At 46.6% G+C, this 26,663-nt stretch overlaps 1 protein-coding gene across 1 annotated transcript in view; it reads left to right on the top strand.

The window, feature by feature from the left end:
• Nucleotides 1-26,663, top strand: part of LOC132576529 (sodium- and chloride-dependent GABA transporter 2-like) — a 99,510-nt gene that overhangs the window by 7,601 nt on the left and 65,246 nt on the right. The window contains exons 2-4 of the mRNA XM_060245748.1: nucleotides 7,002-7,223; nucleotides 17,129-17,263; nucleotides 22,281-22,421. Of these exons, the coding sequence (XP_060101731.1) occupies nucleotides 7,007-7,223; nucleotides 17,129-17,263; nucleotides 22,281-22,421 (493 nt within the window). The 5' untranslated portion in view covers nucleotides 7,002-7,006. The remainder of the gene's footprint in view (nucleotides 1-7,001; nucleotides 7,224-17,128; nucleotides 17,264-22,280; nucleotides 22,422-26,663) is intronic.

The following is a 26,663-nucleotide window of genomic DNA, read 5'->3' as shown; positions in this document are numbered from 1 at the left end:
TACAAAAAGCTAACAAGGATCAGTTTAAAATACATTAATAATCATACAATAAAATACATAAAAATACATAAAACTCACATCAATATGCTTGAAGCTGGCTATGCTTGTAGCCGCCACCACCTCCTGTGGCAATGAATTCCATATGTTAATCACCCTTTGGGTGAACAAGTACTTCCTTTTATCCGTTTTAACCCGACTGCTCAGCAATTTCATCGAATGCCCACGAGTTCTTGTATTGTATGGTTTTGAAGGTGTAAAAAAGAGTTTCACTCAAACACCTGAGTGTCTCTGTGCAACATCCCTAATGTGATGACATCGCTTCTTGGTGATGTCATCATGTCGGGGATGTTGTGCGATGTCCCTGCCCACCCCAGAATGCCCCTCAAATCCACTGGATAGGTGAGGGGACCTGGAAACCCTAATCCTGGGTAGGATTGCCAGCTTCAGGTTGGGAGATTCCTGAGGATTTGGTAATGAAGCCTGGGGACAGTGGGTTTTGGGGAGGGGAGGGACATCAGTGGTGTATGACGCCATAGAGTCCACCTCCAAAGCAGCCATTTTCTCCAGGGGAACTGTTCTCTGTAGTCTGGAGATCAGCTGCAGTTCCAGGAGATCCCCAGGCCCTACCTGGAGGTTGGCAACCCTAATTTCTGAGGCAAGTTTTAGGACTCAAATAGTTCTTCTGCAGCAGTGGCCTTGGGGTCCTTTGGGTATCCTTGCTGCTGCTTACTTTTGCACTGAGCTTAGCAATGTAGCCAACCACTTAACTGTTGTTGCACAATATTTTTTAAAAAAGAGAAATGTGCCCTCTTCTTATTTAGAGGACTTGTATCTCACTGCTCTGCTACTGAAATATCAAATGAAGCATCATACGGTACCCATTCGAAACAGAATGTAATAAGGTTAACGGGAGACTAAAAGTCACAAAATCTAGCAGCTACAAGAGTGCCAAGCAGCAATACTCTCAATAATACAATTGGTCAAAAAATTGTAATAAATAATAATAAATAAATAAATAAAAAATATAACTCACTATCTCAGTCAACACAGATTTAAAACACTGTTGAGCTGGGGATTAAAAGACACCCAGTAGTCTCTGACCTTTATTCATTTGGAGGGGAACTTGAGGTTTCACTGCTTGTTTTTGTTGTGCATCATAAGCTGCCTTGAGCTATGGAGAAAGGTGAGATAGTTTTAATAAATACATCTGGGATCAGTTGGTTTTAATAAGTTCCCCAGAAAGCCAGAAGTAAAAGGGCATGGTGAACCTCATGATGGTGGGAAGGCAGGGGGTGCCAAGGCTGTGGCCAGAAATGAAAAAGCTCCTTGTTACCAGCATCTGATTTCTCTCATGCCCTGGCCTGAATGTCATCAGATCTTGGAAGCTGTGCAGGGTCAGCCTTGGTTTGCACTTGGATGGGAGTCCACCAAGGAAGCCCAGAGTTGCTATGCAGAGGCAGGCAATGGGAAACCACCTCTTCACATCCTGCCTTGAAAATGCCACCAGGGGTCACCGTAAGTTGACTGTGACTTGATGGAGTTTTCCACTACTGCTGCCAATTTCTCTCATGGGGAGAGGGGCAGCGTTGGTACAGCCTGATCTTGTCCAGTCTTGAAAGCTAAGCAGGATCAGTACTTGGAAGGGAGACCACCAGGGGACATATATGAACATATGAAGCTGCCTTATACTGAACCAGACCCTCGGTCCATCCAAGTCAGAATTGTCTGCTCAGACTGGCAGCAGCTCTCCAGGGTTTCGGGCTGTGGTTTTTCATGCCTATTTGCCTGGACCCTTTTTAGTTGGAGATGCCAGGGATTGAACCTGGGACCTTCTGCTTACCAAGCAGATGATCTACCACTGAGCCACCATCGGAGACAATGACAGACCACTTCTGTTTCTCACTTGCCTCGAAAGCCCCTTGCTGGGGTCTTTGTAAACTGGTTGCAACTGGATGGTACTTACACATGTAGTTTCTGTCATAGTGGGCAGTAGCTAATCCCAGCTCATGCGCAGGCAGTCTTATCACTGATCATCTCATTGACAACCTCCCTTCTGATTCCCCTTCCCAGCACCTGGGACACAATTTGAAAGCCACTAATCTAAGGAATTCTCTGAACTGGCACTAGTGCCCCTTGGGCCAAGGCATTCCTCCTACTGCCAGCACAGATGCTGCAGTGGCTTTGGTGCTGAGATCTCCTCTGTCTGTAGTGCAGTTTCTGAGGGAGGTTCAGGGGACCAGTGCTGAAAACGGGTGTGGTGGGAATGATGCTGGATGTGCCCTGCAGTGTCCATGTGGACCCAATCTCTGGAAATGTCCCCTGTCGATAGGCTCTAGCAACTGGGTCTTGAACAACTGCAGAACAAGCTTTGTTATCTAATGAGATTTTTTTAAAAAATTAATCTCTGCAAAGAGCTCAGACCCCAAAGTTACCCTGGGTAAAGGTAAAGGTAGTCCCCTGTGCAAGCACCAATCGTTTCTGACTCTGGGGTGACGTCACATCACGACGTTTTCATGGCAGACTTTTTATGTGGTGGTTTGCCATTGCCTTCCCCAGTCATCTACGCTTTCCCCCCAGCAAGCTGGGTACTCATTTTACCGACCTCGGAAGGATGGAAGGCTGAGTCAACCTGGAGCCAGCTACCTAAACCCAGCTTCTGCTGGGATCGAGCTCAAGTCGTGAGCAGAGAGCTTGGACTGCTGTACTGCAGCTTTACCACTCTGTGCCACGGGGCTCTTGACCCTGGGTACAACCCTGCAATAAAGCAGGGGATGTTATATATCACTGATTTCAGTGGGGTTGAAGGGCAGGTGTGTGCTCCCTGATGGTACCCAGGCTAGCCTGATATTGTCAGATCTTGGAAGTTAAGTTGGGTCAGCTTTGCTCAGCATTTGGATGGGACCCTATCAAGAAATACCAGGGTTATGGTGCAGAGCTACGTCTGAACATTTCTTGTCCTGAAAAACATACAGGAGTGGAATTTCAGCAGGAGCTCCTTTGAATATTAGGCCACCCCCCCTGATGTAACCAACCCTTCAAGAGCTTAACAAAAAAGAGCCTTGCAAGCTCTTGGAGGACTGAATACATTGGGGAGGTGTGACCTAATATGCAAAGGAGCTCTTGCTAAAATTCCACCCCTGGGGGTCGCCATAAGTCATCTGAGACTTGATGGAAATTTCCACCTCTGCCAGATATACCAGGACTGCCGTTCAAAGCAGCCAGCTTACAAGCCCTGAAGAGAGACCAACTCCCTTTGGACTCAGTGAAGGAATTGCATTAATTTAGGATGCGGTTGCATGCCTTCAGAAAAATAAAATCTCGAGTCTTGAATCCTCAGGCGAAACTTGCAAGCTGGAGTAACCCTACTGATATCGCATTTTCATAATTACATATTGATATTTGTGTAGTGCTTGGTATTATTATATGCTAAGCTGCCCTCAGGGTCTCCATCAGCCATAGGCAACAGTAGGGATGGTAAAATCAATAAGCCTAAACTGATTGAGCTGAGATAATACTGCAGCAGGGTGTGATGCCTGGGCACCCCATCCCTCCTGAGCTTTCTACATCAGGTACATTTTGGGTGGGATCAGGGCTTTTTTTTGTAGCAGGAACTCCTTGGTATATTAGGCCACACACCCCTGATGTAGCCAGTCCCCCAAGAGCTTATAGCAGGCCCTGTAAGAAGAGCTTTGTAAGCTCTTGGAGGATTGGCTATATCAGCGGTGTGTGGCCTAATATATCAAGGAGTTCCTGCTACAAAAAAGCCCTGGGTGGGATCCTGCTGTACCCCAGCACTTGAAAACAGCCACACATGCACATGCCTTAGACTGAATAAGGGCTTCAATCCATTAAGGTCAGTCTTGTCTACCCAGACTGGCAGCAGCTTCTGCAGGGTCTCAGGCACAGGTCTTCCACATCTGGTGCTTTCTAAGAAACGATGCTGGGGAATAATGAACCTGGGACCTTCTGCATGCAAAACAGAGGTTCTTCTACTGAACTGTAGCCCTTCTCCATTCAAATGGGATTTTTTTTTTTTTTAAAAAGGCATGTAACTGTCCCAATGAAAGTATTGAAAAGTGCCTTGTTTTGTATCTTCTGTAATAAACTTGGTGCCACATATGGGTGACTGCTTGGAAATGGATGTGGGAGGAATAATAATCCATACAGAGGCGTGGTCTGCATTTATTTTGTTTGGAGCTGCGTCTCTACCAAAATGTGCAGGTATTTTAAATTAGAGAGATCCCTGTGCTCAGAAGGTTTTGCAGTTCACGGCAGGCATCCTTTGTGTGACACTGATATATATAGGGATAGCGCTGGACATCACCGCCACCACCCTGTGCATTTCATGAATGTGTTTCGTTCCCTGTGAAATGCACTTTCTTCTTCTGGGCAAGCATTTTTGCACCCTTTTCTAAAAGTGTGTGAAGCTGTTTACAAGGAGGGGGGCTTGGAGAGGAAATGGCAGGCCATTGCCAAGGCAATTGAGCTGTTCTCTGCCCCCCCCCTCCTGCACGCTGCTTGTCGTAGTGGACTGGCTGGAGCAGAATGTGAATGAAAATGTGCTTTTGGAATGCATGTCCACATGCTGTCCAACAGGACTTATGTAAGAGCTGGAGAGCCCTCGAGAACCACTAGCGGAGCATAGCAAAGTGGAGAGCGTTAGCCTTGTCGTCTGGGCAGCAGTGACGTGGCTTTCCCTCCCAGCTCCTGAAATGTAAGGAAATGCCTGAGATCCAACACAAAAGACTGGCAGTCAAGGATCTTTGCCAGTAGCCAGCCAGAAACAAACTTCTGCAGTGAAATTTATGACAGCACTTACATGGATACTTCTCCCACCCAGCACCTTATGTTGAGATGGCTTTCCTGTTTCTTTAACCTCCCATGGTGTGGGCTCTGGGGGGAGTCCCAGTCCAATGAGGGTACCCAGGTGCACACACAGGGGTGTTTGGAGATGCGGGTGTGTATCTCTTGCAGGAAAACATGCACATCTGCTCCTGTTAGGCCTGCTGAGAGACGTATAAAGATAAAGGCAAGTTTGGGAAATTGAATCAGCGGGATCAAGAGAATATTGATCTATTTTTAAGCAGTGGTGGAAAGTGCTGTCAAGTCACTGCTGACTTAGAGTGACCCTATAGTGTTTTCCAGGGCTTTTTTTTTTTTGAACAGGAGCACACAGGAATGCAGTTCTAGCTGGCTTGGTGTCAGGAGTGTGGCCTAATATGCAAATAAGTTCCTGCTGGACTTTTTCTACAAAAAAAAAAGCCCTCTGTGAAACAATGGTGATGTCAGGGGATGTGAACTAATATGAAAATAAGTTCCTGCTTGGCTTTTTCTACAACCTCCCCACTGGGGTTTTCAAAGCAAGAGACAGACAGACAGAGATGGTTTGGCCTGGGCTGGCTCAATGTGGCAAAACTGGTTTTCCTCGATGATCTCCCATTCAGGCATTAACCGTGGCCAACTCTGTTTAGCTTTGGAGATCCAACAAGATTGGGCTAGCCTGGGCCATCCAAGGCAGGGTGTTTATTTTTATAGTGGTGAAGAAATCCAGCTGGGGTGCTTGTCCCCGTCCTCTCCCCACTCTTTCAGTGAAGTGCCCACGCACCAGAGAACTTTGGACACGCACTCTGCAAATGTATAGGCACTTTGCCACCAGGCTGCAGCACACTAGTTGCAGTCTGTTGTCTACGCATTGCTTGTTATGTTCCCTAATTTGATATATGACACCACTGGCAGGACTTTTTTTGTAGCAGGAACTCCTTTGCATATTAGCAAGGTTGGCCCATGGGAGTAGGCGGAGTAGGCATTACCTAGGGTGCTACCCCGCCTGGGGGCGCCACTAGGTGTTCCCTTACTCCTCTTGCCCCTTCCTGGGAAGGCTCCGCTTGGCCACTGGATTCTTCGGAGGCTTCCTTAGAAGCTTCCAAAGAGCACAGTGCTTTAGCGTTGCCTTGCCGCTTTCAAGCCTAAAGCAGCTGCTGCACTCTTCGGAGGCTTCCTTGGAAGTCTCTGAATAGTGCTGTGTTTTAGCGGTGCCTGGCCGTTTTCAGGTTGAAAGTGGCTGAGTGGCACCTCCAACACAGTGCTATTCAGCGGCAGGGCAGCACAGGGAGAAAGCAGCGGCATGGCAGCACTCTTGTGCACTGCCCATCGCTCTCCCCCCCCACTTGCAGCCTTGCATGACAACGTCACTATTGAAACAAATATTATTAAGGGAGCTTGGGGGGGGGGCGCGGCACAGGGGTCTGTCGGGAGCAGCAGAACCCCCAGTGGCAGGCCTGCATATTAGGCCCACTCCCCTGATGTAGCCAATCCTCCAAGAGCTTACAGGGCTCTTAGTACGGGGCCTACTGTAAGCTCTGGCTACATCAGGGGTGTGTGCCCTAATATGCAAAGGAGTTCCTGCTACAAAAAAAAGCCCTGGACACCAGAAATATCCAGAATCCAAACTCCCTTCCCTGCCCCTATCAGACATCATAGTTCTTCCTATAAGCAAACAAGGGTCGCAGAGTTCGCAGCATTGGTTTGGGAGTTGCAATGAAGTTTAAAATTAAATGTGAAATAAATAAAGTCAGTCGTGGGCGGCTTACAAAACAGGGCTGGAGGATGCCTCCAGGGTGGGTGGGATGGATGCTCGGTGAGGAGCCAGAACATTTTGAGATGAATCGCTTAAAAAGAAAAGGAAGATTTTTTAAAAAAGGAACGATGCCGGCTGCGTTCTTCTTAATCCAAAGTCAACACTTCCCACCCCTGCAAAGTCTGTGGGTACATCTCGTGCACCAGGCAAGTCAACAGCTCCCGTGGCGGCAAGCAGACATCTGGGGTGTGAACTTTTGAGCACGTTACTGTGGCTGCGCCTCTCTCCTCCTCCAGTGAGGATGTTGCTTCTAGTTGTTGTTGTTGTCAAGCCTAACGCTGAAAGGGAAGGGGGTGGGGTGGTTTGGACGGTGGCCCTGATCGCTTCTTCTCCCCCCCCCCTCCCCTTGTTTCATTCCTGGAAGGTGGAATGGATTACAGAGTCCCCGGGGCGGTCATCAACGGCGAACTACCTGCCCAGCCCCCTGGGGAAAAGAAGCAAAAGAAGCAGAAAGAGGCAGCCGACCAAACGCTAGAGCGAGACCACTGGAACAACAAGCTGGAATATGTGCTGTCGGTGGCGGGAGAGATCATCGGCTTGGGCAACGTCTGGCGCTTCCCTTATCTCTGCTACAAGAACGGCGGCGGTAAGTGAAGCCCAGGCGCGCCACCAACTTCCAACTCTGACTTTAAACGCAGCACTGGCGGCGAGGTTCCAGACACACACTGGAGGGCGCAGGTGTGCAGTCCGTAGGTTGCCAACCTCCTCCAGGTGGGCTCCGGAGATATGGAATTACAGCAGCTCTCCGAGTATAATAGAAGACTACAACTGCAGATTTATACCCCGCCCTTCTCTCTGAATCAGAGACTCAGAGCGGCTTACAATCTCCTAGATCTGCTCCCCCCCCCCACAACAGACACCCTGTGAGGTGGGTGGGGCTGAGAGGGCTCTCATAGCAGCTGCCCCTTCAAGGACAACTCCGATAGCTTTGGCTAACCCAAGGCCATTCCAGCAGCTGTAGAGTCCATCCTCCACAGCAGCCGTTTTCTCCTGGGGAAAATCGTTGCTTTGGAGGGTGGTCTTTATGGCATTATGCCCTGCTGTGGTCCCTCCCTTCCCCAAACCACTCCCTCCATGAGTTTCACTCCCCCCCCCCAAAAAAAATCTCCAGGTATTTCCCAACACAGCCCTTGCAGCCCTAGCCCTCAACCGCATTCCAGTGGGACTCAGTTGCCATGCACAATGGCCAGCGGAGACTCCTTTCAGCACTCAAAATGCTGGAGAATGTCACACCATTTCTCTTCACAGCCACCTTGTGAGGCAGTTCAAGGTAAGGCAGAAGAACTTGCAGCAGGCCCCTGAGATGAGTGTCATAAGAACATAAGAGAAGCCATGTTGGATCAGGCCAATGGCCCATCCAGTCCAACACCTTGAGTCACACAGTGGCCAAAACCCAGGTGCCATCAGCAGGTCCTCCAGTGGGGCCAGGATATTAGAAACCCTCCCACTGTGCCCCCCCACAAGCACCATTGAAGTTGCTGTCCACAGTGCACTAGAAAAGTAAGGAGCAGCCAATTTCATGTGCCACTTGCTGTGTGAACAGGGGGTGCAATATGTGTGTATCCCTTGGTCTGACATGCTGCTTTTGATTTGCTGCACATTTCCTCTGCTCTTCTGCGAAAGGCAAGTTTAACTTCTGCGACCATGCTACATTATGTGCATCCAGTGCTTTCTCTGGGCATGCAGATCTCCATAATGTACGCCTTGACTTTGGATCCACGTGGGTAACCACGTTGGTCTGAAGCAATGGAATAAAGTAAGAGTCCAGTAGCACCTTTGAGACCAACAAAGTTTTATTCAAGGTATAAGCTTATGTGTGTTACTCACACATGAAAGCTTTTATCTTGAATAAAACTTTGTTGGTCTTACGGGTGCTACTGGACACTTACCTTGACTCTGGTTTTTCTAATAGCAAGCCTGATGCATTGGTATTTCAGGGCGTTTCCCCCCTTACTTTTGAGCTCCAGGTGCTACATGGCATTGGGCCATTATGTCACAACAGGAAACCACTGTGTGGGGTGAACATGAGAAATCCGTGAGGTCTGACTTCACTTTCATGGAACAAGCTGCACGCTTGACATATGCCCAACTCCCAGTTGAGGATATTGTTGTATTGGAGTCAGTGGGTACACCGTCCTCTTTGGTGGATCCATTTAACCATGGTTTTTTTTTTAGCAGGAACACACAGGAATGCAGTTCTGACTAGTTTGGCATCAGGGGGTGTGGCCTAATATGCAAATGAGATCCTGCTGGTTTTTTCCTTAAAAAGCTCTATGTGAAACAATGGTGGTACCAGAGGGTGTGGCCTAATATGCAAATGAGTTCCTGCTGCCCCCCCGCCCTACATTTAACCCATCTAAAAATCTTCAGGTATTTCCCAACCCAGGCCTGGCAACCCTAGAATCATAGAATCATAGAGTTGGAAGGGACCTCCAGGGTCATCTAGTCCAACCCCCTGCACAATGCAGGAAACACACAAACACCTCCCCCTAAGGAAGTTCTTCCTAATGTTGAGCCGGAAATTCTTTTGATTTAATTTCAACTCATTGGTTCTGGTGCTACCTTCCGGGGCCACAGAAAACAATTCCGCACCACCCTCTAGATGACAGCCCTTCAAGGACTTGAAGATGGTGATCATCCACCCTATCCGGAAAGTTAGGCCAGTGTTGTTATGATATCTTGGGTTCAATGCAAGGAAGAGGCAAGGTGATAGTGATCATATAGCTCTTTATATCAGTACAGCATGGCAAAAGGGCTGCACTCTGAGACTGCGGAACCGGGCCAACGGGGCCAACTATGTACACATCAGGGTTCCCACGCAAGGATGCCATTGGATCATTCAAACCAGCAGGGGTCCTGTGATTGGAGCAGGGATCTGGATCCTACTGCCCACTGTTCCTGAGTCTCCAAGCTCAGTCCTAAAGGCTCCAATGAGCCAGGCAGGAACACCATTACTAATACACAGCTTTAGTTCATATAAACAACAGTTGTTAATTTTATATTCTGGAATGTGGGGAAGAGCCGCACTAGGTTGGGGGTCAGTAATCTTTTATAATTAAAGAACTAGGCTATATGAATACCTAGAGCAAGAGATCAACGAAGAGCCGACATAAGAAATGCTGACATAACTGAAAACATGCATTTTAGCATTCCTGATAATTGATGTACCGATTCATTATCCATAAAGTTTCTGCAGCTTTTGAGAGTCCTTTATTTGAAATCAGCATACATAAGTCAGTACATATACACAGGAGAACTGTGTGCAGTTGTTTCACTGCACGTGTAAATCTGCACATGATTTGCCCATCGGTTATGGCAGCTATTTACCCCTATAAGAGCCAGTTTTGTGTAGTGGTTAAGAGCACAGACTCTAATCTGGGAGAACCGGGTTTGATTCCACACTCCTCCACATACACCTGCTGGATGACCTTGGGTCAGCCTCAGAGCTGTTCTCTCAAGAGCAGTTCTTTCAGAATTCTCTCTACCCCACCAACCTCACAGGGTATCTGTTGTGGGGGGAGGAAGGGAAGGAGATTATAAACTGCTCTGAGATTCCGCATGAAGAGTATAAATATAATTAAATCCTAACCTTCTTCCTCTTCTCCTCCTCTTCCTCCTCCTTTCTGTAGAGCATCTCTGTCCTTTTGTCCCATAAAAATCCTTGCCTGCAGCTCCCTTCCAGGACCGGTGTAGGCCAGGTAGGTGGCTGTCTAGGGCACCAGCTGGCCTACGGGTGCTGCCGGATGTCCCCTACCCCTACTCTGCCACTCTCAGCTTCCTGGGTGTGCACAGACTCTGGAAGCTGAGAGCAGCAGGGCAGTGCATCAGCATGTGCTCTCCTCCAAGCCTACCTTTCCTTGCAAGGGATGGTGGACTTGGAGGAGAGCATGCCCTGCCCCCCTCCCACTCCTGACTTCAGCCGAGAGTGGTGAGGTGAGTGCCCAGGCCTGGGAAGGTGAGAGTGGGGCAATGCACAGGCCACCATCGTGCCCTGCCCTTGCCATCCTGGGTCTGCCTGGTGCAGTGTCGGGGATGGGGCCTAGGGCCCCAGGAACTCTGGCACCTGCCTCGCTCCCTTCATATTCTTGCTGTTCTAGCATTTCACTTAGCTCTTGAATATAGTGGTGGTAGAAAGTGCTGTCGAGTCACACTTGACTTATGGCGACCCCTGGTGGGGTTTTTAGGGCAAGAGATGGTCAGCGGCGGTTTGCCATTGCTGGCCCCTGCACAGAGACCCTGGACTCCCATCCAAGTACTAACCAGGGCTAACCCTGCTTAGCCTCTAAGATCTGACGAGACCGGGCTACTCTGAGCCATCCAGCTCAGGGCAGCTCTCCCACATACTTTAATTTAAAGGTGCAAATTTCTGTTTTTTAAGAGCCATATTTGGTTCCATACTGAGATGCATTTGGCTCTAGAGCTATTGGGAGCAGGGCCCTGCAGTAGGCAGTTCTGGATCATATAGAAGCAGCCCTGGCTGCTTTTCCTGCAGAACTTTACCCCAACTGAAGACTGCAATGGCATGAAGTTCTGAATCTCTCCTTGCTTTTCCTTGTCTTTCCGAGAAAGCGACAGCCTGCTGGCTAGTTACAAAGGAGCAGGAATAGCCCTTTACTGAGAGAAAAAGTCACTTCACTTTTTCTTCCTGCTGCCCCGATTTTTCCTTTTTTAAGGGCAATGATGACCTAACTACCTCCCTTGTAGGACAGGATGCTGCAGGGTCATATGAGGAGTAGTCCTAGAAGTGATGGAGAGAGAGGGAGGGAGGGAGGGAGAATCAGAGCAATTTTCCACACACCTTCTCCTCTTCTCAGCAGGGGTTCCTTTCATCTGATTTCACACTATCTGCCCTGAGGCTGCAACGAGCGTTGGCTTTTCCGCAGCAAACAGAAACTGGTTTTTAGAGGTTTCTGTTTGCTGCGCGAAAAAGCCGAAGCGAGTTGCAGCCTCGAAATCAGACGGAAGTGAGTGGGAAATCGGTCCCCCTGTGAGGAAGTTACTCTTTGGCAGGGCTGTCCCTAGACTATCTGGCACCCTAGGAAAGGCTAACTTCCGGCGCCCCCCCCCTGCAATGATAACCAATTTTCAAAAAGAGATAAATTATGGGGAAAATGAAAAGCACAAAACTTGAAATTTCTCCCTGACCTGGATAGCCCAGGCAAACCTGATCTTGTCACATTTCGGAAGCTGAGCAGGGCCAACTCAGGCAAGTATTTGGATGGGAGACCTCCTTCACTGAGTCACGTGGGGGGTGCCTAATTTGGCACCCTCAGAAGGCCAGCGCCCTAGGCGGCTGCCTAGTGGCAGAGCCAACCCTGCTCTTTGGTTCTCTTTTGCTTTTCCCATGGTGGGTATTATATGAACCTTGACTCTATGCATGAATGCTGAAGAGGGGCAGACCTCGAAGAGAGAAAACTTCATAAAAATGAATTTTCATCATAGAAGATTGGTGTGAAGAGTCAGGGGAATTCTGGTGCCTGTAGATCTTCCAGAATTACAACTTATCTCCAGACTACAGAGATAAGTTCCCCTGGTGAAAATGCCTGATTGGATGATAAGACTCCATGGCATTATATCCTGCTGAGTTCCCTCCTTCAAATGCCATCCTCCTCAGGATCTACTCCCAAATCTCCAGAATATCCCAACCTGGAGTTGATAACCTTAAAGGAGGCCCTTGTGATGCATCTCTCCATGATGTCATAGACAGCATCCAATAGGTGGTCATGAATCTGATACTAGGAAAGCAGTGTTCCACCCAACAAAATTTCTGTATGTTTTCTTTGCTTGGGAAACAAGAATAGTTTAGTCAATACAGCCAGTTTGGTGTAGTGGTTAAGTGCACAGACTATTATCTGAGAGAACAGGATTTGATTCCCCACTACTCCACCTGCACCTGCTGATGTGACCTTGAGTCAGTCACAAGTTCTCACAGAGCTGTTCTGCTTAAGAACAGTTTCTGTCAGAGCTCTCTCAGCTCCACCTACCTCACAGGATGTCTATTGTGGGAAGGGTGGGGTATAAGTCCAATCTTCTCCTCCTTCAAATTTGGGCTACTAGTTTGGGTGCTGAGAAAGAGTGTTTCCTTCTATATGAGAAACACACACTGGGTCAACACTTTGGAGGTGGATCAGTGAGGGTTCTGCAGTTGTCCCACTTCTACTTGGGTACATAATCACAGTTTCTTGAATAAGGTCCTATGACTCTATTTTGACATAAAATAAAATGAAAGGGATGTTTTCATCCATATAGGCAGCTGTTCCTGGTGAGATAAGATGCAGTTGGGGGATATGGGTGTTCATCTCAACTAGCTAGGTGGAAAAAAATTACAGTGGTTGTCTTTACTAGGATTATATATCAAAAGGATGGTACAAAATGAATAGCTGGTTTCTCCAGTTAAAATAATCCCTAGGCTTCTGTAATATGTTGAGGACAGGTTTTCTTTTAAAATACAGAAATACCAGAGCAGTGTTCTTTGCCATAGTCCTGTCTACAAAATTACCTGGAAATTGACATGGGAATTATTTTTTTTTCTGTTTTGTTTTAATAATTATTTGCTTGCCCTGATTTTTTGGAAGCTCACAGGAAAACAGGTTAAAAGGCCTCAGTAGTACTCATAGAGCTCTCAGGGAGTAGGTTATGAACTTTGGTCTGAAATCTCTTGGGTTTTACTCCACAGGCATACCTAAACCGCTTTCCCATCTTGACAGCATGAAAGGGATTAGCTAGTTAGCTATTTTCACATTGGATTTCGGTTTTGCTTCTCTTTATTGCATGCTTGAGAACTTGATTTTCAAGGTGGGATTAGGGGAGGAGGGGGGGGGTGTTGTTTTTATTTTTGTGGAATCGGAATGTTCCTAAACGGTTGCGTGCCTTAATCCATGGATCGTTCCCATAAACCTCCTTCAGAGTTTTGAAACAGAGAGAAGGATGGAAATGAACCGCTCTCAGGTTTGGAACAGTTAACACTCCTCCACTTGCACCTGCTGGAATGGCCTTGGGTCAGCCATAGTTTTCACAGGAGTTGTCCTTGAAAGGGCACGGTCCTTGAAAGCTACTGTAAAAAAGCTCTCTCAGCCCCACCTACCTCACAGGGCGTCTTTTGTGGGGGGGGGGGGAATCAAGGTAAAGGAGATTGTGACCACTTTGAGATTCAGCGTATAGGGCAGGATATCAATCCAATGTCATCATCATCATCATCTTCTACTTTGAAGTGGCAAGGCACTTCAATTTCAGGGGGAGCTAGATGTGGTGCCCGGAAATTTGTGACTGGATCTTGCCAACATTTTTGAAAAGGAAAGAGCAGTACCTTGGAACCTAGTTTGGTTGAGGCTGCTGTGTAGGCTTGCCAAGCTCCTTGTACAGCCCAGAGATCTCCCAGAATTACCGTATAACAGATTTCCAAACACAGTTTCCCAGAGGGAAATGGCACTTTTTGAGAGCAGGCAATAAAAAACAAACACACACTGTGATTTACTGTCTAACAATGTTTAGTAAAAAATTTTAAATAGTCGTATAATCTTTTTTGTACATTACAATATTACAAGAAAGGTCCATTGAATGAGCACCCAGATATAGGTTCATTTAATCAAAAAACTTCCTCAGGAGTATTCCTGTTTCCTTCAGGGTTATCAGCCTCCTGTTGCAATTCAATGTTAATGCTCTCTGCAACACCTTTTGAGAGCACACTCTGTGGTATCACATCCCTGCTGAATTGGATTGCCAGGTCTGGATTGGGAGATACCTGGATTGGGAGATTTGGGGGGTGGAGCCTGAGGAGGGTGGGTGTGGGGAGGGGAGGGACTTCAATGGGTTATAATGCCATAGAGTCCATTTTACAAAGCAGCCATTTTCTGCAGGGGAAAAATCTCTGTTGCCTGGAGATCTCCAGCTACCACCTGGAGGCTGGCAACCCTAGTTCTCCTAAGGATTTGTTTTGTAGCAGGAACTCCTTTGCATATTGGGCCACACACCCCTGATGTAACCAATCCCTGTACTAAGAGCCCTGTAAACTCTTGGAGGATTGGCTACATCAGTTCCTGCTACAAAAAAAGCCCTGGTTCTCCTCTTTTCAAACTCCACCCTACCCAGGATCTGCCCTCACATTTCTAGTAATTTCCTAACCTGGAGCTGGCCATAGGGTTGCCATGTCTGTGTTGGCAAATACCTGGAGACTTTGGGGGTGGATCTGGGAGAGGGCGGGGTTTGGGGAGGGGAGGGACTTTAGCAGGATATAAGGGCATGGAATCCACCCTCCCAAGCAGCCCTTTTCTCCAGAGGAGCTGATCTCTACCAACTGGAGATCAGTTGTAAAAGTGGGAGATCTCCAAGCCCCACCTGGAGGCTGGCAACCCTAATTGAGATAGATGGGCAAACTTGGCATGAGGCAGCTGTATATGTTTTGAGCAGGAATCTGGCAATCCTCCATCTCTCTGGATTATCACACATACTGTGAATCCCGTATCCAAAGAGGGCTTTGGAATGTTGTGCTTTCAGACTTAATTCTTTGGCTCCTGATGCGGACACGATGAGCTTGTCTTTTCAATTGAAACCAGGAAGCTGGTGCTGGTGCAGTGCCAGCATTGTGTTACTGCTGCAGATCCCAGGCGATGCTTGTGTCGTTTTCCTGGGTCCCAGTTACCCAATTAACCGAAGATACTGTACAAACGGAGACGCCTTCATCTAATCTCCTCCACTGACTGTCAGTCATGCCTGAGTGATCTCAAACCGAAATAGCACAATATATTGCACTTTTTGCAAATTAAACAACTGAGAGACGAGGAGGATTATGGATTATTGCCTGCTGCCAAACATAGAAAAGGAACTAGTTTTACTACTAATGAGGAATATAGTAAGGCAGTCAAAGTAAAGACTGGATTCGATAGTTCATTGCTCCTGTAGCAGTTCAACCCTTCTGCCAGGCTAACCTACAGCATACTTTGATGCAGAGATGCAGAGCCAGGTCTAGCCCAGCGAAGAGCTGAAGCTATTATGCTAATTTAGGAGTGAATTATCTTTAATTGTAATTTCCCACTCTGTTAAATATTGGCTTGGGCCTGGAATGTTGGAAGAGAACCCAGCAAGGAACAGGGGCCAGCGGTCCAAACCTGGAAGAGCTATTTAGCAGAAGGCACAGAAATGGCTTCGGACCATCTTTCCTTTTATTTTTTCCAAGCGAAATTGTTTTCATGTATAAAAGAGAAATATCAGCTTGAACATGGCTGAATAGGCTAGTAACGTCAGCTATCAAATACAGTGAAATATGAAATACCGTTGTTTATATGCCAGCCATCAAACTCTGGCACCTGAAAGATATCGCAGTTATCCATTGCCATTGAATACAGAATGACATTATGTGAAAAATAAAATACTGTTGGATAATATTATATTGAGATCATTGGCTGGGAAAGTACACATATTGCTTTGGCAAATGCTGCACAATATTTGCAGATTTATTCAACTTCCATAGATGAAAATTCTGGGGGAGCAAATCAATTTCAGCAGTAACCCACTGTGGTGATAAAGCCTATTCTGCGGGTTTTCCTCAGTAGTGCTTTTGGGAATAAGGGTCAGTGGTAGAGCATTTAATTTGTAGGCTTAAAGTCACAGGTTTAATCCCTGGCACCTCATGAACATACAAGGCTTTTTTCTACTGAATCAGACTCTTGGTCCATCAAGGTCAGTCTTGTCTACTCAGGCTGACAGCAGATCTCCAGGGTCTCAGGCAGAGGAATTTCACATCACCTACTGCCTGATTGTTTCAACTGGAGATGCTGGGGATTGAACCTGAAACCTTCTGCATGCCAAGTGGATGCTCTACCTCTGAACCATGGCCCTCTCCCTAATTTTGAACCAATGGGCTGTAGGCGATAGAAAACAACATCTTCCAGTCAGAAAGGGCAATACCAAGTTATCTGAACCAGCATTTTGAGTTGTGTCCAGAAACAGATGGATAGTGCAGATGTTTCACCGCAGGAGTGATAGAATTCTGGTAACCAGCCGACCCCTGACTGTAGCCTGGATGCTGTATTTTAGACCAACTGAAGTTTCCCAGCCTTTTTCAAAGTTACATGCAGAGCGCGTTACAGTAGTCTAACTTGGATGTGATCAGAGTATGCATAGTTGCAGCCAGAGCGTGCTTTTCGAGAAATGACCATAGCTAGCAAACCAGATGGAGCTGACAAAAGGCACTGAATACCATGAAAAAGATCTGAGCCTCCAACTGCAGACCAGGATCCACTAGAACCCCAAGCAAAGTCCCATCATGAAAAGAATGCACAGAAAAATGCTTTAAAATGGCAGCATCTGCACAATCTTTAGTTAGATATTCATCAATATTGTATTATATTAATAAATAATATAAAACAGGCTTTAAACAACAACTAAAAGTCCCGTTCCTTTGGAACACAGCAGGGCTATAATTCCTGCAGAAATCAGCCTCATGATTTGAAAAGTCTGGTTCTATCAATCATGCATGTATTTCTGAATCCATAGGTGCCTTCTTCATCCCCTACCTCATCTTCCTCTTCACCTGCGGGATCCCAGTGTTCTTCTTGGAGACAGCGCTTGGCCAGTATACCAGCCAGGGAGGAGTCACAGCTTGGAGGAGGCTGTGTCCTCTCTTTGAAGGTGAGTCGAGGGTGAGTGATAGAACCAGATACATCCTCCGTCATATTTCTTTCCCGGCTGCAAATCCAGAAGAGCAGGTAAGCATGGCTTCCAGCAGAGCAGGGGTTTTCTTACAACAGAAAGGAACCTCCATCTTCGCACATGTCCAGATGGTCTTTGGATGTATGCTGCTTTCCTAGTGTTGCTAGGTCTCCTCTGGCCACTGGGAGGGGACGGGGGTAGGGTAGAGTTGCCAGATCCAGATTAGAAAACATCTGGAGATTTGGGGATGGGGCTTGGGGAGCACAGGGACCTCAGTGGGGTTCAGTGCATAGAGTCCAACCTCCGAAGCATCCATTTTCTCCAGAGGAACTGATCCCTATAGTCTGGAAATGAACTGTAATTCCAGGAGATCCCCAGGTCCCACCTGGAGGCTGCTGGCATCCTTTTGCTTTTCTCTTCCCTATGAGCATGTGTGTATTCTGCAATGCTGCAAAATTATGATATCTGAGAACGGACATGGAATTCAGCATAATTTCAAGAATTTCAGTTTCCATTTCTTTCATTTCATTCAGACAAAGCAGCTTCCATTCCTGAAGGCCTGAAGGACTTGAGAGTGTTTTGAGCAGTGCTCAATGACATGGAAGTCAGTGGGGCTGGTACATACTGATGTTATGCTGGCCCTGATAAGGGGATTTTACTAGAGTTGCCAATCCCCAGTTGGGGACAGGGGGTCCTCTGGCTTGGAGGCCCTTCCCCCACTTCAGGGTCATCAGAAAGTGTGTGTGTGTGTGTGTGGGGGGGGGAGACAGGGTGAAAAGATTGATTCCCATAGGGTATAATGAAGAACTGATACGTAGGTATCTGGGGCTCCGGGGGGGGGGCTGCTTTTTGAAACAGAGACACCAAATTTTCAGCATAGCATCCAGTGCCTCTCCTCAAAAGACCTCCCAAGTTTCAAAAAGATTGGAACAGGGGTCCAATTCTACAAGCCCCCAAAGAAGGTGCACCATCCTTCATTATTCCAAATGGAGGGAAGGCACTTAAAAGGCGTGTGGTCCCTTTACATGTGATGGCCAGAACTCGCATCAGAGTTCAATCACGCTTTTCACACTCCTGCTCCTGGTTCCACCCCCAAAGACTCCTAGCTTCAGCCCCAAAGTCCCTAGATATTTCTTGAGTAAAATCTGGCAACCCAAGAGGACCTAAACTGAAAAGTGCATATTTGCAATATTATTATCTGCTATATATGCAGTTTGGTGCTGACATAAGTCCAGATACATCTGTGGCCTTCCAAAAATTTTGTCCTTCATTTCCATGTTGGAACAGTCCGTTTTGTGTCCTATATTAATGGTTTATTGATTTATAAGTGTAACTGGGACTTTGTTATATTTTGACCTCTGAAGAAGGCCTCTACAATGCGTCAGGTCATATATGTATCTTTCATGTGCATATGTCACTGGGGCTTCATTTGGGCCCCTACAAGGTTTTTAGATTTTTAAAAATAAACGTGCACTTTTGTCTGTAAGTATGGCTGCTTTGAAACTCTCTAAACTTCCTTTGGAGGTTTTTGCTTGGTTGGTTTAGTTTCCCTCTCTTTGTGGCTGCACAGATTACTTGGGTTGGCTACAAACAAAGCTTTGCCAGTTTTTATGGTTCCTCCTAAAAGAGTGAAAGTTCAGTCGGTCGCACTCAGATCGCCACTGAAGCCAACTTCAGAACCAAATACAGAAAATGAAGAATGAAAAAAACCAGGCATTTCCCAGATTGCTCAGCAAACTGCGCTTAGAGTTTGTCCAAAGTCCAAGTTCACACCTTTTCTGAAGTTCTGCTTTGTTGACATGTGAGACCAATAAGATGGATCCACAGAGATGGATTCACTAGAACGTTTCTGCATATGGAAGCACTCCCCCCCAACTCCTGAAACCCAGAATGCCCCCATGTTGCTTCTGGCAGTTTCCTGTTCTCCCAACCCAGGAGCAGAATTTTGGGCTGCAGTGGGAGAAGGGAGACGAGAAAGTCTCGCTTTGGGCACTGAAATCCATCTTTTAAAATAAAGGAAGGATTCAAGACAGTCAATGTTTCTAGTGTTTCGCTTAGAGTTGCCAAGTCCAATTCAAGAAATATCTGGGTCTTTGGGGGTGGAGCCAGGAGACTTTGGGGGTGGAGCCAGGAGCAAAGTTATGACAAGCATAATTGAACTCCAAAGGGAGTTTAAAGGGACTGCACATCTTTTAAATGCCTTCCCTCCATTGGAAATAATGAAGGATAGGGGCACCTTCTTTTAGAGCTCATAAAATTGTACCCCCTGATCCAATCCTTTTGAAACTTGGAGGGTAGTTTGGGAAGGGGCACCGGATGCTATACTGAAAATTTGGTGCCTCCACCTCAAAAAACAGCTCCCCCCAGATCCCCAGATACTTGTAGATCAATTTTCCACTATATCCTATGGGAATCAATCTCCATAGGGAATAATGGAGTGCCCAGCAGACATTTCCCTCCCCCCTTGCTTTCTGATGACCCTGGAGTGGGGGGGAGGGCCTCCAAACCAGGAGATCCCCTGCCCCCACCTGGAAATTGGCAACCCTAGTTTCGCTCTCACAAATGTTCATATATTATACTTACTGTATCACTTGCATTTCCTCACTTTTTATCTTCTTCCTCCCCCCCCCCCCCATATACTGTATGTGTCTGCATGTGTGTGTGATATTTACTTATCCTGAGAATATACATATATATGGCAGAAAGGCCTCTAGCCCATGCAAACATCTCCCATAATAAACCTGTTAGTGTTTCAACCCTTTACAAGGTTCTTGTTGTTTATACCCATGTAAAGAGAGGACACGATTGGGTCCTTACAATGCAATTCTAAGAAAAAATACTCCACTCTAAGTCCATTGATTTCAATAGCCTTGGGCTGTAATAGACTGTTTAGGATTGTACTAGATTCAGCTGAAGCAGTAGAACAAAAGATGAGTCCAGTGGCACCTTTAAGACCAACAAAGTTTTATTCAAAGTATGAGCTTTCATGTGCATGCTCGCTTCTGCACATGAAAAACTCATACATTGAATAAAACTTTATTGGTCTTAAAGGTGCCACTGGACTCACTCAGACTTTGTTCTAAGATCAAGATTAGTGCATCAAGATCATTATATCTACTCAGTCTGGCAGTGGCTCTCTAGGGTCTCAGGCTGAGAAGAAGATATTGGATTTATATCCTACCCTATATCAGAGTCTCAGAGTGGTCACAATCTCCTCTACTTCCCACCCCCACAACAGACATCCTGTGAGGTGGGTGGGGCTGAGAGGACTTTCACAGCAGCTGCCCTTTCAAGAACAATTCTGCAAGAGCTATGGCTGACCCAAGGCCATTCCAGCAGGTGCAAGTGGAGGTGCGGGGAATCAAACCCAGTTCTTAAGACATTTATGAATGTGTTCTCCTTTAAGCTGGAGATGCTGGGGACTGAAGCTGGGACCTTCTGCCTTCCAGGCAGATGCTCTACCACTGAGCCACAGTCCCTCTCCAAAACTGAGAGCTGCCGCTGAAAATGGCAACCTACACCTACACTCTTCCATTACATGAATTATAACTTGCCCAAGTCATTGTGCAGCACCATCTTCCCCTCCTGCTCCAAATCATTGCAAACCATGATCTATGTCTGTGAAGGCACAGGGTGAAGCAACTTTGATGAAGCGAAGTAACTCTGGGCCTGGTCAGGGTTTGGATGGGAGACCTCCTGAGATTCTTATGCACAGCACAGGGTAAGGAGGAGGTATGCAGGTAATTAACAGGAAATCCTGGACTGTTTTGAGCAACTGTGAGGAAATGCTGAGTGTAATAATATCATCTCCTTTTGCAGAAGGAGAGGTATGAGTCCTAGTTGCCATGGTCATAGCTGCAGACTGAAGACCTGGGCATAGAGACATAACTGCACAAATGCAATGTATGCGGTATGCTCTTGTGAACCAACTTGTAACTGAAGCATAGCAGCCAGGTAGCTGTCTGACACACTTGCTAGCACAGGGGAGGCCACACTGCAGCTCAGGAGCCACATGTGGCTCTTTCACACATACTGTGTGGCTCTCAAAGCCCCCCCCACCCCGTTGGCCAGCTTGGAGAAGGCATTTGTCTCTTCTCCAAGTCAAGCCAGCCCGTGGCTTGGAGAATGCATTTAAAGTTAAACTTGCTTTCTTTCCACCTTTCCCTCCCCCCTCCTTCCTCCCCCATCTATTTTCCTTCCTTCCTTCCTTCCTTCCTTCCTTCCTTCCTTCCTTCCTTCCTTCCTTCCTTCCTTCCTTCCTTCCTTCCTTCCTTCCTTCCTTCCTTCCTTCCTTCCTTTATGGCTATCAGTGCTGGTTCGGAACTGCGTAGCCTACACCTTAAAGGCTAACAACATTTATTCCAGTTTAACCTTTTGCGAGTCGTCTGACAATGTGAGATCTGAGTCACAAAGGCATACGCTGGAATATTTTAGTCATTAAGGTGTTACTGAGCTCCTATTTAATTTGGCCGAAACAAGCTATTTTGGAGGACACAGTGAGAATCTCTAAAAAAAGTGCATGTCAGTTGAAAAGTGGGGGTAGGTGGGGAGAAGAGGGAGAAATATTTTCAATGTAAATAAGAATCAAAACAGCTGCAGAACGGGGTGGGGGGTGGGGGGAAGGGATCCTCTGGGGGTTGTTGGTGAAAAGAAGTGTCGAAGGTCTGTGGTAGGAGATGTGGAGATGATTGTTTACAAGGTTAGGAAAACTGGGGGCAGCACAGATGACTTATTGCATAAACGATAGCCAGGCAACCATCTCAGGTATGCAGAAATGGACGGACGGAGTTGATGGGTTGACTTCAGGCACAGCAAACCGAGCAAAGGGCTGTGACGTAAACCTGCTGAACTGTCCTGCCTGTGTCAATAAGGGTTGCTCTTCCATTGTAATCAACAACATCTGGCCCAATCTTGGAGGCAGCTGACTTCAGCTGTTATTGTTTTATTTATTGTTCAAGAGTGAGCTCTTTGTTCACTGTGGCTCTTCTCTCCGCAGGAATTGGTTATGCCTCCCAGGTGATTGTTGTGCTCCTTAATTTCTATTACATCATTGTCCTCGCGTGGGCTTTGTTTTACCTCTTCAGCTCTTTCACCATCGACCTTCCCTGGGGCAGCTGTGACCATGAATGGAACACAGGTAATAGGTCTTTCCGCAGGTCTTTCTGCTTCAGTGTTCGTGCTGGGAAATTGTCTGCCAGCAAGAGGCAGCTGTGGGCTTTGGAATGCAATGCTCCTGCTTCCAGGGGGTGTGGCCTGGGAGGAGGAGGAGGGGGGGCACCTTTTCATAGACATTCCACTGTGTCTGAAGGAGAGCTGAGGCCTTCCATGGCATTTTCCTCTTCAATAGTGGAATGCGGGGCTGGATATTTTCTCTTGAGGTCAGCCCTCATTTTGGGCAGGAGCACAGCTCTGGAACCTCTAATTTTTATTGTGCTCTTTCGTTCTGACCTGAGTTCGATCCCCAGTGGAAGCTGGGTTTTCAGGCAGCTGGCTCGATGTTGACTCAGCCTTCCATCCTTCTGAGGTCGGTAAAATGAGTACCCAGCTTGCTGGGGGGAAAGTGTAGATGACTGGGGAAGGCAATGGCAAACCACCCCGTAAAAAGTCTGCTGTGAAAACGTTGTGAAAGCAACATCATCCCAAAGTTGGACATGACTGGTGCTTGCACAGGGGACCTTTCCTTTTTCTTTCTTTCCTTCTTTCTTACCCCCGCCCCCAAATACTTGCTTCTGGGCTCCATTGTTCAACCGTGCTGTGAGAATTTTGCTGAACTCCAAGATTTGACAAACTTTCTAATATTTCCCCCCACAAAAAATGGGAAAATAACCAAAACATATAAAGCAGGCAGAAGGAAATCATCATGCCACTGTGGCCACATAGGAGAAAGTAATTTAAAAAGTATGAAGGGAGTAAGGTTTATTATGAACTCCTTTGCATATTGCAGGAACTCCTTTGCATATTAGGCCACACCCTCCTGATGTAGCCAATCCTCCAAGAGCTTACCAAAAAGAGCCTTGTAAGCTCTTGGAGGATTGGTATTGCCTAATATGCAAAGGAGCTCCTGCTAGAATTCCATCCCTGATTTTACGGTAGATGCTGAGCTGATATAATTTAGTACACCTTCTGGTGATGTCAGGGGTGTGTGGCATATGCAAATAAGTTATGCAAATGAGTTCTGGCATCTCTTTTTCTATGAAATGACCTTTGCTTGAGGTGCTCACCCTTTGTGATTCCCTGCTTAGAATGTCCACTTATCCATTTCTGTGTTCTCTTTTTTTAACAAGGGGATTTCAGCAGGTATAGCTTTTCAAGCACAAGGGGCAATACTAGGAAATGCATCTTGCAAAATTCCCTTTGTATACAGATATTAAAGGAACTAGAACTTTTCTTTACTTTTATTTTGCATCTGTTTGCTCTAAAAACCTTGCAATTCTAATTTTCCCCTCGTAAGTCAGAGATCTCCAGAGGTTAGTACATCATAAAAGGACCTTTATATTTTAATATTTAGATCCAAATGGATTGCACATCTAAATCTATATTGAAAAGCCAAAATCTTAACGCTGGGGACTCCATTACTTATTCTCCAGATTCAAGGGCAGAAGATTCAAGCTTTGCTCCTTCCACCTGTTTTGGCACAAGGAACAAGAAGTTAAAGAAGAAAAATTAACGGCGTGGTGTTAGGAGGATAAGGCAAAGGGGGGGGGGGGAAACCATGATGTGATATTGAACTTCTAAGAAACTTTGTGAGATGGCGAAAAATCAAGGAGGAAACTGGGCAGTCTTGGGACCTTCCATACTTCTCTGAGCTAGAATGTCCAGGTTCTTTTTTCCTGACAAGAGTTCCTCTGCATGTAGTAGTGAGCAGAAATGGCAGGTGTGATGCAGCTATTTCCTCCAGCTATGCAGCAGTTAAAGGCACCACAGACCTGCCAAGAAAGTTGGCAATCCTTCCTGCTCCATGCTTGGAGAAGAGAGTGCTTTTGATAAAAAAAGTCAGATCAAAAATCACAGTCAACACTAGAGAGAGACAGCATGCCTGTTTATAGCGATAGTTTGGCAAGATCTAACAGTGAAGCAAACCAATTAGATGCTGTGTACACTGATAATTTCCTTTTATGCTCTCTTGGAACTTAGTTGTGTGACAAGATGGTCCTTCTCTGGTAGTTGTGAGATAAGAGCATCCAGGACTCTTCCAAACACCGTTCTTGCAACAGAAAGGTTGTGACAGGGCTTTGCTAAGGGATTATTGCATCCGTTTCTCCAAGGAACTTAGGCCGGCACATGAGTCCCACCCCCATTTTATCCTTGTGACAACTCTGTATAGCAGCTTAGACTGAGTAGCAACTCCAAGGTTATTCAGAGAGTTTCACGGCATAGTGAGTATGTCTTGAATTTAGCAGGAGCTCACAGGAGCACGGCTCTGAATCTTGCTGACGCTCCCCCCTCTTACCTACCTTATCTGTTGAATAGTAGGTGCAGCTGCATAACAATCCCTGGATGAGCTAAACCACCTATTTTTCTACCAAACAACCCCTGATAGTGAGCATTATAACCTGGGTGTCCCCAGCTGTGGTATGACTTTCTAAAGGCCAGTATACCACTCTGGCTTTTGTTAACTGAGACAAGCAATATTCGCCTAGAACAGGAATCCCCAGTGGGGTGCCCGTGGGAACTATGGCACCCACCAATACCTTTCCTGGTACCTGCCAAGTGTTTTTAGAAAGAAGGTGGGGGATTTGCCAAGCAAGGCTTCTGATGGGCTATTGTAGATTTGATTGGCTGCTCAGCTTTTTCAAAACATTGCTTTAGCAGCAGCTGTCACCAAAGCACAAGGATCTTCCATATGTCTGAAGGTAAACTCTGACAGACATTTTGTGGCTCCTTCCGCCTCCTGTGGCAGCCATTTTATGGCTGCACTCACCACGGCGTGTCAGAATTCTGAAGGTGCCCTGCAGACTCAAAATGGGCCTGCAGGGCACCTTCAGAAGACATTGCTAGTGCAAGGGATTTGCAATGGATAATCACTCAAAATGGGCAAACTACATGTCATGTTTTATAAGAGTTTGTCACTGGGACTTGTAGCCATGATGCACTGTGAGTCCCTAGTTTCAATTCCATGTAAAAGTGTTGCAGGGGCCTGATACGGATCAGCAAAGGTTTTTTCTTTTTGATAGAAAAAGCCCAGCAGGGACTCATTTGCATATTAGGCCACCTCCCCTGACATCACCACTGTTTCGCACAGGGTTTTTTTTTTGGTAGAAAAAGCCCAGCAAGAACTCATTTGTATATTAGGCCACACCCCCTGACACCAAGCCTTACCACTATGCAAGGAAAGGGAGAAGCGTCTATCTTCAGTTTGGTGTAGTGGTTAAGTGTGCGGACTCTTATCTGGGAGATCTGGGTTTGATTCTCCTCTCCTCCACTTGCACCTGCTGGAATGGCCTTGGGTCAGCCATAGCTTTCATAGGAGTTGTCCTTGAAAGGGCAGCTGCTGTAAGAGGTCTCTTAGCCCCGCCTACCTCACAGGGTGTCTGTTGTGGGGTGGTGGTAAAGGAGAATGTGACTGCTCTGAGACTCTGGGCTTCTTCTTCTTCTTTCCCCTGGCCCTGAGTTGCTGATAATTTGCTGTCTGCTGCCTTAACAGCAGGGATCGAACTGGAAGATTGCCCCTCTGGTCACACAGACACTTATTGAATAGTGCTTGTCACAAGGCAAGCTATTGCAAGACCAGTCTCACATGACATTTTGTAAAATATCCTACATATGCCCCACAATGGTTTCCTGGGGCAAGGTAACACCCCATGAACTTCCTGTCAATGTTCCACCTTCCCCACTTCACTGGAGAATCCCATTAGGAATTAGGGTTCAGAAACAGAGCCTTTGCCTTGGTATAAAATGCTTACCAGCTTGGGCCTATCGCTGAGGGCTGAGGTGAACTGAGAGAAGGGTTTCCTTTTTAAAACCGAAAAAAAGAGTGAAGTTTATTTAAAATTACACATTGAGGTAAATATAAAACAATGGACATAGATGTGGAATGGCAGTTTTTGAGCAGTACATAAAGGGGGGGGGAACCTTTCAAGGCAGGCTTTTCTTACAGTGGTTCGAATGTCATACTTCATTTACAGCACCCCTTCAGGAATGATTTCAGTTCCACCTGCAGCTCCAGGACTTTGCTCTTAGCATACTCTCCTGCAGACTGCTTGTGTTTTGGTAGGCTATCCTTCATATTACTGGACAGGATATCATTGCTCATGGCTAAGTCTTGTCCAGTGCTAGCCTTTTGTAGTATTGCCTGGAAACAGATCTCTCTGTTAAGGACCCTGTTTTCTGGATTCAATTCCAAGTGTTGGTCATTACTTTTCATGGACTGGGATCCACA

The sequence above is a fragment of the Heteronotia binoei genome, chromosome 8 (genome assembly GCF_032191835.1).
Source record: "Heteronotia binoei isolate CCM8104 ecotype False Entrance Well chromosome 8, APGP_CSIRO_Hbin_v1, whole genome shotgun sequence".
Classification (NCBI taxonomy): Eukaryota; Metazoa; Chordata; class Lepidosauria; order Squamata; family Gekkonidae; genus Heteronotia; species Heteronotia binoei.
Note: the sequence above shows the minus strand (reverse complement) of the source record. Positions and strands in the feature narration are given on the sequence as shown.